The sequence below is a fragment of the Arvicola amphibius genome, chromosome 7 (assembly GCF_903992535.2).
Source record: "Arvicola amphibius chromosome 7, mArvAmp1.2, whole genome shotgun sequence".
In the NCBI taxonomy this organism is placed as follows: domain Eukaryota; kingdom Metazoa; phylum Chordata; class Mammalia; order Rodentia; family Cricetidae; genus Arvicola; species Arvicola amphibius.
Genome location: NC_052053.1, coordinates 23,314,729 through 23,329,835, shown reverse-complemented (window position 1 = coordinate 23,329,835; position 15,107 = coordinate 23,314,729). Strand labels below are relative to the sequence as shown.

The 15,107-nt window shown below is 46.0% G+C and overlaps 1 protein-coding gene across 4 annotated transcripts in view; it reads left to right on the top strand.

The window, feature by feature from the left end:
- Nucleotides 1-15,107, top strand: part of Tanc1 (tetratricopeptide repeat, ankyrin repeat and coiled-coil containing 1) — a 223,110-nt gene that overhangs the window by 101,238 nt on the left and 106,765 nt on the right. For all 4 annotated transcript variants that reach the window (XM_038336346.2, XM_038336343.2, XM_038336344.2 and 1 more), the window contains one exon: nucleotides 10,674-10,868. In XM_038336346.2, coding sequence (XP_038192274.1) covers nucleotides 10,674-10,868 — 195 coding nt within the window. The remainder of the gene's footprint in view (nucleotides 1-10,673; nucleotides 10,869-15,107) is intronic.

Below are 15,107 nucleotides of genomic sequence, written 5' to 3'. Positions count from 1 at the left end.
GTACTGCATGAGGGGGTGGCGTACAGGTTATGGTATTGTTCCAGAAGCCTCTCCCTCCACTTATTTTTTCCACCCCCAAAATGTCACCATGTCCAATGTGACAGAATGTTCCCGATGATTACCATTCAGAGAAACACGACTTGCTAAGTGATCTGTGGGTGACAGCATTTCTTAGGCACTGAGCAGTGAGTTCTCCATGCTCGGTACGCACTTGGCTTAGGGCATCTGCTGCTTGGGCCAGCGTGCCAGTGTACAGCCGTCATGGAGTCGTGACTGTTCTCAGCCGTGGGCAACTCTGTGTGCCCTCATCTGGAACACGTGAAGAGTTTAAGCGTCTCTTTTAAACGGACCACGGTGAATAAATTAATGTATGTAAAATGTTTAATGAGGTGTCTGGCACATTGAGTAAGGACTTAATAATGACTACTCGCTTAATCATCCTTACTAGGAGGCTGGCAAGATGTCTTAGCGGTAAAGGTACTTGCTGCCAAGCCTGGTGACCTGAGCTCCATTCCCAGAATCCACACAACAGAAGGGAGAGAACCGGTACCTGCAAGCTGTCCTCCAGCTGTCCCCCTCCACCCACATACATACAGTCAGCAAAGGCGGTCCTCTTCATTAGTCCAGATACACCCAGTCGACAGAATAGTGTTTATAATTAAGACATAACTGCACATTCCAGCGTGTTACTGTCATGCCCCCTTGATGTGAATGTCAGTGAGCTTGGGCTGTAATCTTGGGACTAAGGAATATCAGTCGGATGGGGGGGTTGAAGGATGGAGATACCCTGCAGGCACTGGCCGTTCCTGGCTATCCTGTTGCCTGGTTTGAGAACACACTAATGACGCGTGTGACGTCTGTGGCACTGTGTCCCTCTTATTTCTCATGTCCACCCCAGGAAGGTTTAGTGGGGTTGGTGAGGTTCCTTGTATTATTATGAATGAAGAGGGTGAACTTGGGTTGTGGTTAAGGACTTTTGGCATTACGGAAAGAAATCAGTAATTGGTTGAGCTCGGAAGTTGAAGGCAAAGAAATTGAATGAGACAACTGGGCTGTGGTTAATACACGTTAACCCTAGTTGCGGGGGTTGGGGCCAGCCTGGGCTTCATGGGGAGACCCTGTGTCCCCATGGGGAAGAAGCCAGTTTAGACCATCGCTGTAGAGCAATCAGTAGGGAATCGGCCATCCTACGTCAGTAAGACCTCGATATATGGGTGGGGTGTGTTAGCTTAAGGCCGAGCCTGTGGATTGAAGTTCGTAGTGGTTATGATGGGAAGCTTCTGGATAGAGGGAAAGGAGGCTTCTTGGTAAGTATCCAGTGGGATCGCTTTACTGGGCAACCCCAGGAAGTAAAAAGAAAAGTTTCTGTGTGCTCGATAATCAAGTCTACTTTATAAAATATTCGTGTCCTAAACATTGCCAGAATCCATGCCAAACTAGACACAGCCAAGGAAGAGGGAACCCATCCTTGCCTCTAAGCCTGAGGAACAGCCACTATCAACGTGTTACTGTACTTCTCCTAATGCTTTGCTGTGTGTCACATTTCACTGTCATACAGCATATAGCATGTTACATATACATGCTTGGATGTTTATTCCGTGTGGTTTTAAAAAAATGCCATTTTAAAAAGTGGCAAACTGTTTCTTTTCTTTTTTTTTTTTCTTGTTACTTGTTTACTGGCACCAAAACCAGTCTTCGTGCCACTCCATTGGTGGGGGCAACTTTGCCCATTGTCCCGATCATGTAAAATGCTAACTGCTGTTAGCAAGTTCTAGCAGGACAGCTACAGTTATTATTTTAAGAGGCCACCCAGATAAGGTAAGAGGTTCCTTTTCCATTATGGAGTGAAGTAAATGGTTCAAAGCCACATTTCCTGAAGCGAAGCAGGTGGGAAGGGGCAGTTGACTAAAGGGCTGGAAGGCGTGGGTCATATAGTACGGACATTATAAAGCCACGGTGTCGCCGCTGTTGTGGTTAATTTAGATGCCTCTCTTAAGTAATGTTTTCTTTGTCTCCAAAATAATAAATGTCCTATGTGTTTTGAATCTGCTAGTATCCCAGAATGCTTTTGATTGCTATGACATACAATTGAAAACTTGGCTTCAACGCTGTGAGACCTGGTCATCCTAGCCCTTCCCTCTCTATATAGCTATTGTTTCAATTTCTGATGTTTGATGATAGAGAGGGCAAAGTGTTGTGAATGGAATCGTGGTTCCTGCAAAGATATGCCGAAGGCCCCCCCCCCTTTAATATAGCACCTGTGGAAATGACATCATTTGGAATTACAGTGTTGACATATGTGATCAATTTAAAGGTCTTGATTGGATTACGTAGGTTGGTCGTAATTTCAGATGCCCGGGATTCCTAAGAGAGACTGTGACATTGTTGAGTGTGATGTCCATGCCTGTATTCTCAGACTTGGGAGGCTGAGGCAAGCCTGAGCTACATAGTGAGTTCTAGGCTAGCCTGAACTAGGAAGTCAGACTCTGTCTCAAGCAGACTACCATGGAGAGTCAACACTGTGAATGGATGAAGGCAGGGGTGGGAATGATGAGTCTTCAAGCCAAGAAACATCAGAGATGGCTAACTAGAAACAAAAGAAGAGGCATGACTAGCTTGTCCTGGTGAGAGCATTTGATTGTGAACTGTTAATTAACTACGGGTTGTTTGAACCGCCCCCTTTTGTGGTACCTTATTTCACAGTGTTCTAGGGCGGCTCGGCGAACCCGGGTCAGGCATGGCTGCGTCTGGTTCTTTGTTGCACCCTCTGTTTCATACACAGACCTTGGTCTATGCCAGTCCTTTCTTAAGCTTTCAGAACAAAGTTTTTACCAGATGGCACTAGGGCTGGGTCTTCCCCCTAGGGATGCAGCTTAGGGCCTGATGGGTCCTTGTCTGCTGCATTCCTCCTGTCAGAGCAGGGTTTGGTTTTAATGACTTTCTCGTGTCTAGGTTTCTCCTGAGAAACAGCTTTTGTTTTCCACATTTGTAATCGTTTCTCACATAATTAATTTTTTTTTTTTTTTGGCCTTGTCCTTTTGTGCCCAGGGGAACCCGCCCAGAGCCTTTGCTCTTTATCAGTGGGTAGTATGAAGTGCTGGTGGATCCTAGTCTGTGTTGCAGGTGAAGTCACCGGATAGCAAGCGGCGTGAAAGGTGGAGCCCAGCCTAGCTGGTCTAAATCTCACCATGGTGCCCGGCTGTCCTCGAGTGTTGTTCTCAGTTTTCTTTCTCCAAGTCTTCAAGGTGGTCACTTTCCTTTCATTGATGAACTGTATATTTATTCTATCAGTTCCTCAGCACCGCTGGTTTTAGAAGAGGCCTGTGGTATAGGGGGAACTTGTTTAATCAACGTCTAGGAAGTGTTTGTGCTCGGAGGCTTGGGATGGAACAGCCTCAGTAACTAGAGTGCGGTTAAGCCTCTGGTTGTTGCAACGACAAAATCTGTTCCATTGTTGTCTTTTAGATTGCTGGTCTCTCTTGCTTTTTCTAGCCATCTCCTATTTGGGGATACAGTTTCTGCACATGTGAGTTTTTGCCCCTTAGTTTATAGATACCTTTCCTGGGGTTCTCGGGAGGCTTTGTATAGATGCTTGCCTGGTGCAGTTTTCACCCCCTTCCATTGAACTTCAACCCACTCCATCCCCTGGCTTCCCCCTGCCGGTGACAGCAAAGATGATCAGGAGATGGCGTGAGACAGTCCAGGGTCAGGAAGAAGAAATGCTTGCCACTGGTGATGGCATTCTGATGCTCTTCCTCCCTTGTCTCCTGTCCACCTGCCAACGGCAGTCAGGGTCACCTCTGTGTGATAATCACCTCGCAGGTGTCCCCGATCACATAACCCTGTGGGAAGGAACTTCTTTTCTTTCAGTTGCCAAGTTAGATCATAGCAGTTTAACTCAAAGACCTTCAAGTGTACACATGGCTCTATCCTTGGGAGCATAAATGTAAATATTTGCATCAGACGTGCACACAGAACGTCAGTCGTAGATAAGGATTAACCTCTGTTCATGCCCCCAGTGGTTTACTTCCCATTTCCAGACGCAGGCACGACTACAGGATGCATGTGTCCTTCCAGAGAGTCTCCATCCACAAACAGGTGTGTTTACATGTATGTCACACACATAGGGTTGTAGATAAATACTATATAACATATACAAACGTATACACATACACCCCACGAAGCATACATGTTTAAATGTAGAAAACTTTGGTACATGATCATTTCTTTCCTTTCCCGTCAATTTGTCTTTGTTTTCCTTCTTCCCCGTATTGGCCTTGACTTCTGGATTCTCAGCACAGGCATCTTAGATGCCGACCAGCTTCCTGTTCCAGCGGCAAGAGAAATCCCTGCTACGCCTTGCGTCGTGTTACCCTCTCGGGGAGAGTTTGAAAGCCCATGACCTGATCTGCAGTAGTTGAAACGGCTTCCCAGACAGCTCTAGGCCTCCTCCCTGAACAGAGGAGTTCGGGCTGCGCCCTGATCAGCTGTAGGAACACAAGACCTTGAAAGCTTCAGAACCAGAGAGGTGGTGCCGTCCGTGAGGTCAGGAAGCATCTACGTGCTGCCGAGGAAATGTAGAATAAGGAATTTTGCGAGCATCCCACAGACCTTTTCTGGCTGCTGTGGGTTGCAGATCTTAGCTGACCCACATCTTCATTCTTCCTCTGGGGCAGACTGGGGTGGGGCTGGGCCTGGGCCTGCCCTTCTATTGCTGCAGAAGCTGCCAGCACACACTGCAAGAGTTAATGAACATGCAGTACTGGGTGAAAGGAAAGGAGCCTATTTCGGGTGCCTATGCTTCAGACGTACTTGGTTTGTGTGATAGCGGCGTAAGGTGTGACTGAAAGAAAATTAATGATCAGGAGGCTTGGGCACCTCTCCGGCGGAATGTTCAAGAGCACTTGGAACTAATTAAGCAGCCGGCATGGAACTGGAAGATAGAGGAGGGAGCAGGCTTCTTCATGGTGGCCTGGGACCACGTGTAGACCTACATACTCTATTTTTGGTGTTCTCTATTAAGTACACAGAATGACATAATATCGACAGCATATCTTAGCAGCCTTCTGAAATGGGAATGGCACTGGGACGATGGATTCCATGTTTGATTGCCTGAGTCCAAACTCCCCTTTGACATTTGCTGGTGCCCTCGGGAATATCACTTAGTCCTTTCTGGTTCGCAGCGTCCTCATCTGAGAAGGGAACGGGGAATCGCGACTGCTTGGTAACCTACCAAGGTTGTGAAGATGGAATGAGGAGACAGCGTGCACTTGGTGTCTGTCTGGGCACCTGCTTGCACCTTTGGAAGCATCTGCTTTAAATTATGCTTGTGTAGGGTGTGAGAATGGAGATTTTCCTGATGTCATATATTTTTAAAGCATAGTAGCTCCTGCATGGTGACATTTTTTTTTAAAAAGATTTACTCTTTATTATGTATACAGTGTTTTGTCTGTATTTACATTTGTGAGTCAGAAGAGGGCACCAGATCTCATTACAGATGGCTGTGAGCCATCATGTGGTTGCTGGGAATTGAACTCAGGACCTTTGGAAGAACAGCCAGTGCTCTTAACCACTGAGCCATCTCTCCAGCCTCCCATGGTGACATGTTTTAAAGGGAAAACTTGGACAGTTAGAGTGGAACTGACAGTCTGTTTACTTGTATGTTTTGAGATGAGGTGCTTTTGTGTGTGCAGTTCTATAGCTTGCAATGTGAGGACATTTGCTGGCCTCTGTTTGGAAGGCATTTGTGTAATATCCGAAGACCAAAGGATCCACCTGTCTTATTAGCTGGCACTGTTTGGACCCTGGAGTTAGCTGGTTTCTGGTTTCTCTGATGTTACTGTGGTACTGTTTGCGAATTAGCCGTGATTGTGTGAATATGTTTTGGAAAATTGTTGACATGGTTCTCGTTATTCTTTCGTTTTGAAAATGTCCACTGAATGCTCAGTAGCTCTGACCCGATGCCAGGAGGACACATGAGACACAAGATGCTCTAAACTGCATCCCGCTGCAGAGAAAGCCTTTTACAAGGTTCAGACACGACACTGCAGAGGAAATTTCTTCCAGCTTGCTGGGTTTCTGTAAACATATGAGTTATGCGATTATAAAACCTTATGATGGAAAACATGTTTAAAAAACAGTGTGCTTAGAGGCAGGAACCATATAAGATGCTGTAATACGTTTAATGTCCTAGTTAAATGTATCACCCCAGTCCCATTTTCTGAAGCTGGATAAACAGAACATCTTTCTCTTTCTATTTGAAGCTTCCGGCTCTGCTTCCCCAGTCACTTTAGTGCACGATAAATGGAAATCTTATTTCCTGCCTCTGAAGACCTATTTACCTGAATGTCTGCGCTCACCCTTGTCTTTCTCAGGGTGACCCTGTCTCAGATTGGCTTTGCTTTCACCTGCCTGCCTTCCCCTGCCCTGGATTTTTAAAGCCGTCTCTAATCCTACACTCCACGTCCTCTAATCTGCAGTGTCGACTTCAGCCTTCTGCATGGCCACCTTTAGACATCCGTCTCCTAGATTCACAGTTCTTCTTCCATTGTGTATTTAAACCCCCACTCGCAGTCTTTAAGAACAGGGGGAGAAAAGTTAAAATGAAGAGCCATTATCAAAAGCCATTTCCACCAATTTACAATGCTTTATTGGATGTCTTTATTCTCTCTGGTGAGTCCATTATCTTCACAAATACAGCTCTCACTCTGATACTTCTTCTATGTGGATATTTTAATTTTGATTTATTGTAAGCCCAGAAGACCTTATAAATGTCCATTCATCCCCATGCCCTTCCTGATCTTTTATTTTCAGACTTCAGGAAATCAGTGATTTTAAAACAGGAAAGAGGTGAAAAAGAGAGAGGGGGAGGGAGAGAGAGAGAGAGAATGAATGAATGTCAGAGACTGCTTATATATAACTTACAGAGCCTAAGATACTACTATTAGGCCCTTTACAGAAAAAAGTGTGATTGCCCCTTACATATTTGGCTGATTTAAAACGTGTTTTCTTTGAGGCTCTCTGTTTTCCCCAGCATTCTTAAACAAGTGGAATAGTGTGTTAGAATCTGAGCTGGCTGGATGGGAGAAGACTCCAGCTGCTCCCTCTTTTCCTTCCAGTTAATGCGGTTCCAGTTTCCTGCCAGTGAGAGGTGTGATTGGATCAGGGCCTCTCTGAGAGGAACTCTCAGCGGTGTTGAAATGCTCCATGGGAAGTGCCTGCCAGTGTTGGAGGGGACCCTGGCAAATCCTGGTCATCGATAACATGGCTTGCACTCACTCCCTGGAGTGGATGCCTTGTCCTGCCCAGCCTGGCCTTTCTGCAACAGCGACAGGAAGAGTGACTGAAGTGTGCTTCCCATTACTTAACTGAAGCAAGGAATAAAGTAGGTTGTAGTGAAAACATAGTCTACTCAAGGCCCAGCGAAATGTCCCAGTCATGCTGGGTGTTGTAGTGAAACGTGTTTAATTCTTCTTTTGCCTCTCTAAGTGTCTGCTGAGAAACGTTGAATCAACCGGGGTGTAGCAAGCTTTTCCATTGGGACCACCCGCCCACAAACAGTGACATGGAGACTCCTTATTAATTATGAAAGCTCGGCCGTAGCCTAGGCGTGTCCCACTAGCTCATATAACTTAAATTAACCTGCTTTTATTAATTTGCCATGTGGCTTTTTACTGTTCGCTCTGTATGTCTGACTCCTTCCATGTCTTGTTGGCGTCTCCTCTGCCCTTCGATTATCTATCTCCTCCTCCTTCCTCTTTCTGGCTGGAAGTCCCACCTGTACTTCCTGCCTAGCACTTGGCCGTGTAGCTCCTTATTAAACCAACCACAGGAATATATCTTTACACAGTGTACAAATATTTCAAAATACAGGAGATGTCTGATGTCCGCTTGCTTAGAGCATGCCCCAACGCTGATGTGTGTGTCCCTACCAGACACCAAAAGGCCTCTGGTGTCCTAGGCTTTCTTTGTCCTAAACCTGCTGCCCTGTGCTGTTAAAGTTGTTGGCTCCAGGATGCTGCCCAGCCTCCGAGCAGCTGGATCTCCCACTTGGTGCCTTGTGGCCCCCTGCACATCCATACGGTTATTCTCCCTGTGCGTGCCTTCCTAATGAAAGGAAGCTGGAAGTTTGTTTCTGAAAAACCAAGCAGAACAGCATGTTTGGGACAGATACTGTCATGAGATGGCCAAGTCAAGCTGAAATGGAAGCGCCCCTCCCCCAAACCCCATCTCTAAGTCCCATTTTTATTGCAGCCTACATAAAATCAAAGAGCTGGGGTCCAGCTGTTCCTGAGGCTAAGGGTCCTCCTTGGCTGCGGCATGCTTTGGAAGCTGTTTCTCACAGACTTGCGGTTAATGAAAATATTTGCTTTGCTTGATACAAACAAAGTTTATGGGCAGAATTTGTGATTAGGAAATGCTTTAAATCTTCTGCCCTCCAGTCCCCCAGTCCCTAATTTCTCTTCTTCTGTGTTAGAGAATTCTAAATGTCTGAGATAAAAACCCTTTTCTTGGGAACAAGCTTAACTTTTAAAGTTTCTGGTGATGGTGTGTACCTTTCCCCATTTCTTTGTGTTCCCATTGAAATGAAGGGGTTGGAAGTCCAGGTTTTCATGTGTAGGTCAGAAATCTTTCAAAGTGGGTAGGGAGACTGTTGCTTATGGCTTGTTAGGCCCATCTCACTGTTTCCAGTCCAAGTCCGTGACTGGGCTAATACGTAGGTACCCATGGCCGCAAACACATGGAAAATCAACATTGCCCGGTGTCCCCAAGCCACTGTAGGGCTGTAACCTCAGCTTCTTGTATGTTCTTGTCTGTTTTCGATTCTACTTGCCTGGGCACGTGATGATCAGGAGTGTCCTTGTAAGTGCTGTACCTGCTTACAGAACCAAATGGTAGTGGGGACTGGTCATGGAACTTGTTAGGAGACCGAGGAAGTAATTGTCCTGCTCTCACAAGTCCCTCTACAAGCACACAGCCCTGTCGGGAGGTAGCAGTCTGGTTGTCGCCTTGGCTTTGCCTTTCATTGCAGCAACAGAGGTGGTAATCTGGGTGCCTCATGCACTGGTGTCTTCAGGAATCCAGGCTCCTTCTCTCGTGTGTACGTAACATTGTAAGTCTGGGAGGTATGTAATATGGATGTTTATGAAGGCGTGATAAGCGAGAATGTGGAAGCCCAGTGCAGGGACCTCTACCGTTCATGTGGGCAGTGTTACAGGGCCTCTACGAACCTGTGTTTACCCTCCTCCCTTAGGGGTAGCCTGTCTTGGTCACCTGCCATGAGTGTTTTGGTAACTCCAGTGAGAGCTGCCTAGTAATTGTGCCTTTCTTCCTCTTCTTCAAATGCTAGTCATTTGGGCAGATAGTGGCAAATCATTGTAATGTCCCAAGTTTATTGAGATGCTTCAAGTGTCGCTGGCCAGGTGAGACTGGAGAGACCTTCCCGACTCTGCCAGTACCCATGGCTTTTCTCCTGACAGCTCTTTGGCTATTGCTTGTGGATGTGAGGCTTGAGCATCATTCTGTGGCAGGGTTAGCACTCCTTCCTCGTGGCTACAGATGTGGAAAACAAGTCCAGCAATGCAACATGGATTGATGATGGGTTTCGGTCACATCCCTTTTTGGGCCTCATGCACAAAGATCGGAAAAAATGAGTGTCTGCTTGGCTCTACAGCTCTTGGGTTTCACCCCCTTCCTCCCCCCCCCCCCAAATGTAGTACTTGCGTTTTCTTCTTTAGCAGAAGCCATGACAAGGACTAGTTGGAGGGCGTTTGTCAGACAGACTGATTTTGCTTATGGAAAACTTGCATGTCTCCTAATTCTGCTGCTGCCCATAATTTAGAACTCTGAAGATGTTTTATAATCTATGGGGTGATGACTCAGGCTTCTTTGCAGCCCTCAGCTGCTTCCCGGTCTCTACTGAGGGACTGTGACTGGGGGTGGGGTGGCGGAGTAGGGGAGGACAGGAGCAAAGTGTATCATCCCGGACATGCGGACTGGCTGCATCTCTTCTTGGTTCGTCCTTGCTCAGATCAGCACTCCTCATCTTCTCTGTACATTGTGATTACAGCCTCTGTATTTCCAGAGGATCTGCTCCCTCTAGAAGGTTTCATAATGGTGTGCTACTTTGTTCCCAGGTTCATTTGGGGGTTAGATACTACGGGAACCTCCTCAGTAGATGAGCCCTGAGATGGTTTGGGGTTGGCGAGGGTTCAGAATGGTAGAGTAGATGGGATCGGGAAAGAGAAGTATTTCTAGGGAGCACAGTGAAGCAGTCCGGGTCTTCCATAGGCAGCCTTGTATTGGAGGAAGCAGACTGCAGGCTCAGAGTCCAGAGAGCTCCTAGCTTTGGAATCTGCTCCACTAATACAAAAGTACAGGTCCTCCTGCCCGTAACTGCAGCGGCCAAATCAGAGGGTCTTGTGGATCATGGCTTTCTGTAGCAATTGAGCAGAACACAAAGGGCCTCCTGGCTGGGTCTGTTGATGCTTCAGTTGCAAAACTTGAGTCTCTTCTGTAGGCAACAGATTTCAAGAGCGATGAAAGAAATGATTCAAAAGAGATTCACTTTTCTGGTGTATGGGAATTGTATTCTAAGAACATAGCTCTTAGGAGTTAAAGTCTTATCAACTTGTCGTGGATGGTGTAACCTAGATGCCGTCTCTCCACTCCAGGTGGTGACTTTGGTTCAGAGACGCCTGCCTTGTCCTCCGGTCACAGCGGTGACACTCCTGTGAGCGGTCTTCCTACAGCAGAAGACCCCTATCGTGTGAGCTTGGCCAAAGGGGTTTCGATGTCTCTGCCTTCATCACCTCTGCTGCCTCGACAGTCTCACTTGACACAGTCAAGGTCCATCAAAAAATCCCCAGGTAAGGAGAAAAACGCCCAGTGTCTGTATACGTGTTATATTGGCAATTAAATATATTCATTGAACGTAATTAAGATAAGCGAGTACCTGTAAGAGCCAGGTATGCAGTGTGTGCCTGTGATCCCAGCTGGAGCGGAATTGCTTGAGCCCAGGAGTTCAGGTCAGTTTGGTCAACATAGTGAAACCTCATCTTACAAAACACATCTTTTAGGAGAATTTTTTTTCAGTGTTCAAATAACTTCTAGAAGAAGGGGATTTAAAAAGAAAGATACATTTTTAATTACGTGTGTGTATCTATGTGGGTAATATGTGTGTGTGAGTTCAGGTTCCCTCAGACCAGAAATTGTTGGACCTCTTGGAACTGGAGTTCATGGGTGGTTATGAGCCACCCAACGTGGGGAACTGCACTCAGATTCTCTTCAAGAGTAGTGGGTACTTTTTACTGCTGCTGTCCTGGGGGGGGGGGGGGGGAATAAAAGTATTTCTGTCCACCTTTCTGTATAGTTCCACATCCTACATAATGATAAAAAATGTCCAGAATAGCCTTTCATAAAGATTCAAGATCTTGATATAAGAACTAACGTTTACCATTCATTGGCTTTCTCAGCTTCTTCCTGGTGAATCGAGGAACACTGTCTCTTACAAGATGTCTCTAATTTTTTTCTTTTTTCCTTTTCCCTCCCTCCCTCCCTCCCTCCCTCCCTCCCTCCCTCCCTCCCTCCCTCCCTCCCTCCCTCCCTCCCTCCTTTTTTTTTGTTTTTTTGTTTTTGGAGACAAGGTTTCTCTATGCAGCTCTGGCTGTCTTGGAACTCACTTTATGGATCAGGCTAGCCTTGAACTCACAGAGATCTACTTTCCTCAGCCTCCTGAGTGCTGGGATAAAGGTGTGCACCACCACCCCCCAGCTACAAGATGCCCCTAGAGTTCTGGATGCAGGCGAGTGTCCCAGACAGCATTCTATTCATTACTGCAAGCCTTGTGTATTGTGTCTGCTTGCTGGCTGACATCACATGCCACTGGAAAAGCTCTGAAGGTTAATCTCTGGGGAAGAGTCAGACTTGTAGCAGTGCAGGGGCCCTGGCTCAGGGGCTGTTTGTGTAAGGCTGTTTGACCCCTTTCATGATTACCAGCTTCAGACACTTGCTGATGCCGAGAAGCAAAGCAAGTAGGAGTTGGCCACGAGAGGCTGGGGTTCAGATGTGAGGGAAGCCTTTCCGCAGTGCTCATCCCTGGGGTCCTCACACTTCTTTGATATTCTTTTAAATTGGCTGAATATTTGCTTACAAAAGGCAGGACAATTTGGGTTCCCATTGATCACGTGCCAATGAAAATTCTTCTCAATTACATGGGAACATATTCAGGGTTCATCTAGACTGCGCCCCGGGGCTATGAAATTAATTAGTTTCTGGTTTCTTAAATATTTGTGTTACTTGGAGTGGCCTATGCATTATTTCTGAGTCATTTAGTCGGTGTTTGAGATTTATATATGGTAAAATTAAGAGGGGAAAACCCTGAGGCATTCTGTGTTTGGAATGGTGGCGTGAATTTGGTGATTGTCCAGAATCTTTCATTGTTCCAGAACTTTCTTATTCTGGACAGCATTGTTTACAGTTCATTTGTTAGCTGGAACTTGGGAACTTTTTTTTTTTTTTTTTGGTATGAAGTGATTTCCTGTGCCAAGGAATTTGACCTGTTTATCAGTATTTAGGGAAATTCCTGGAATGTCCTCTGCTTGCTCCACTGTTATATCTCTGGGTCAGATGGCTTTTCTTCCTTCAAACTGTGTTTCCCACAGGGCCTCTCTGGCTAGGTTACCCCGGTTGGAATGACCAATCTTAGGAGTCATGCCCATCTCTTTTTAACATCCCTGTCTTTTCAGCAGAGGTGAGTGGGTTTCTCAACAGGAACTTTTTGCTTGCCCAATTTCAGACTCACGAACCCTCTCCTAGGCCTATCAGGGCCGTTTTATACAATCCAGATTTAGCCAAGAAACCTGTTATGTCAGTTTAACAAGGAAGCCCCGTCCTTACCCCCAGTGCTTGTTCCTCCTCTGCCATCATCCCCTCCCCAGCTGATAAGTGATCATCCTGGCCCGACTTCAGCAAGAACCCTGTTAGGTCGGTTAAGCCAGAATCCCCCTCCTTTTTCCTGATGTGCCCTCTTTGCGGTTTTCCATCCTCTGACCTTCACCCTGTAGCCATTTGGCTGTGCAGCTTTCAGAGTTGAGCCTGGTCTTTCCTTTACTGAAAAACTCCACTGCAGGTGGTCCAGCACCCACTCCTGAACTAAGTGTGCCTTCCTACACTCTCACAAGGGTCACTGAATGATGCTTTGTCTTTAACGTTGTGCACGTCACATAACCGATACTTTAGGGCAACCAAAATGTCTTAGCCAAGAATAATAATCTAGAGCTGTTTCTCACCAAAGAACCTCAGTTGAAGGGAACGCCAAGCACAGAGATTTGACATACTGAAACTTCCTTTCTGCCATGTAGTTGCTCAGACAATGAATTGCCTTTGCTTTTGCCCCAGGGCTGGGGACCACCCGAGACTCTAGGAAAGACTGCATTTCACACATAATTTTATCATTGATGACAGCATTTGGTGGGACCCTCTGTAGTATTGGCAGGCAAGCCAGGGCGGCATGACTGTCCTGAAGAATTTGAAGAGAAGACTCTTGAGATGGGCACAGAAACCCTGGCCACTGTGTCCCTTCATCCTTGGACAATATCTGATAGGTTTAGCTTTGAGAAAAAACATCCCAAAGTTTTTTTCTATTATAAAAAATGAAATTCATTTCTAAGTTCTTTTGTTGGTCGTAGGGACAGAAGGATGCAGCCATCCTCCTTGAATATTCAATCTTTCAACGGATTCGAGAAAAAAAAATGCCTTCTAATTTAGACGCTTTTGTTCAACTGAGCATATCCATGCTAGCAGAACAGGTCTTGTGTACTGCCCAAATTCATGTAGCAACTTAGTGCCTCACAGTGCTGATCTTGTGTCATTGTCTTAGTAATTCTAACTCAGAAGACTGAAAGCAAAGCTGTCTGCTTAAGAATGGCAGTGGCTTACAAGACATGAAATAATATTTTCATAGTTCCTAACACACACTTCTGCTTAGACCGTATTGCTGGAAAAGTATCCTGAGTGCTAATGTCTTACCTGCCTGTTTTTTGTTTTTTTTTTTTTTTTCCTTCAATTTTTAAAAAGGTTGACATATGGCAGTGAGCATGCACTGACTTTAAAAATAATCCATCTATTTTAGAACTAGCACCACTGCTACTAAGGATACAGTAAATGCAGTGTACCTCAGTTCTGGGAAGGTAATGAGCCACTCTATCCTCAGGTACCCATCTTTTCTCAGCTATGGCCTGTGCACCCCGACTGTTCTTCAGGCCCAGCTTTCAAATTACCTTGCGGGCTTTTTTTTATGATTTACAATGCTTATGAAGTTGCTTCTAAAAGATGCAAAACCTTGGAATCAAGAGTTTGTGGCCAGCCTGGCTGCACATAGCAAGACCTTGTCTTCACCAACGAAAACCCTCAGAAGCTCCCCTAACCACCAGACTGTTTACTTGCTTATATAGAAACACTTCACTGCTTGATGCTAATCAAACTTCAAGCAGTCAGTAGTACATGGTTGTGCATTTTGCTTGCAAGGAGAAATGGCCAGATGCGCAATTCCTTACTGATTTGTGCTTGCTGTATGTAGCTAATGTATTGGCTGGATGATCAAGAACTTGGAAAGAACATGATTGGAAAACTGGTGAGAGAGACATTCGAGGATATGGTGGTTGGAATGAGAACGGCCCCCATAGGCTCATACGTGAATGCTTGGTCCCCAGTTGTAACTGTTTGGAAAGGATTAGGAGGTGTGGCCTTGTTGGAGGAGGTGTGTCACTGAGGGTGAGCAAGGTTTCAAATGCCCACACCATTCCCTCTTTGCTTTCTCTACTTCCTGTTGGTTGCTAAGTACAGGAAGCTCTCAGCTGCTTCCCCAGTGCCTGTCCTCCCTTGCTCCCTGCCATTATGGTTATACTTCCCTGCCATTGTGAGTCCCGAATTTTAAACAGTTTCTTCTGTAAGTTGGCTTAGTCACAATGTTTTGTCACAGCAGTCGAAAAGTAACTGTGGTAAGGAAGAAGTGTGTGGCTAGATCTCTGAGTGGGCCAAGGATTCTGTGTCCCATACAAATGCTCATCAAAAAGGTAGCTTTAGCGGAGCAGGAAGGAGTTCAGTAA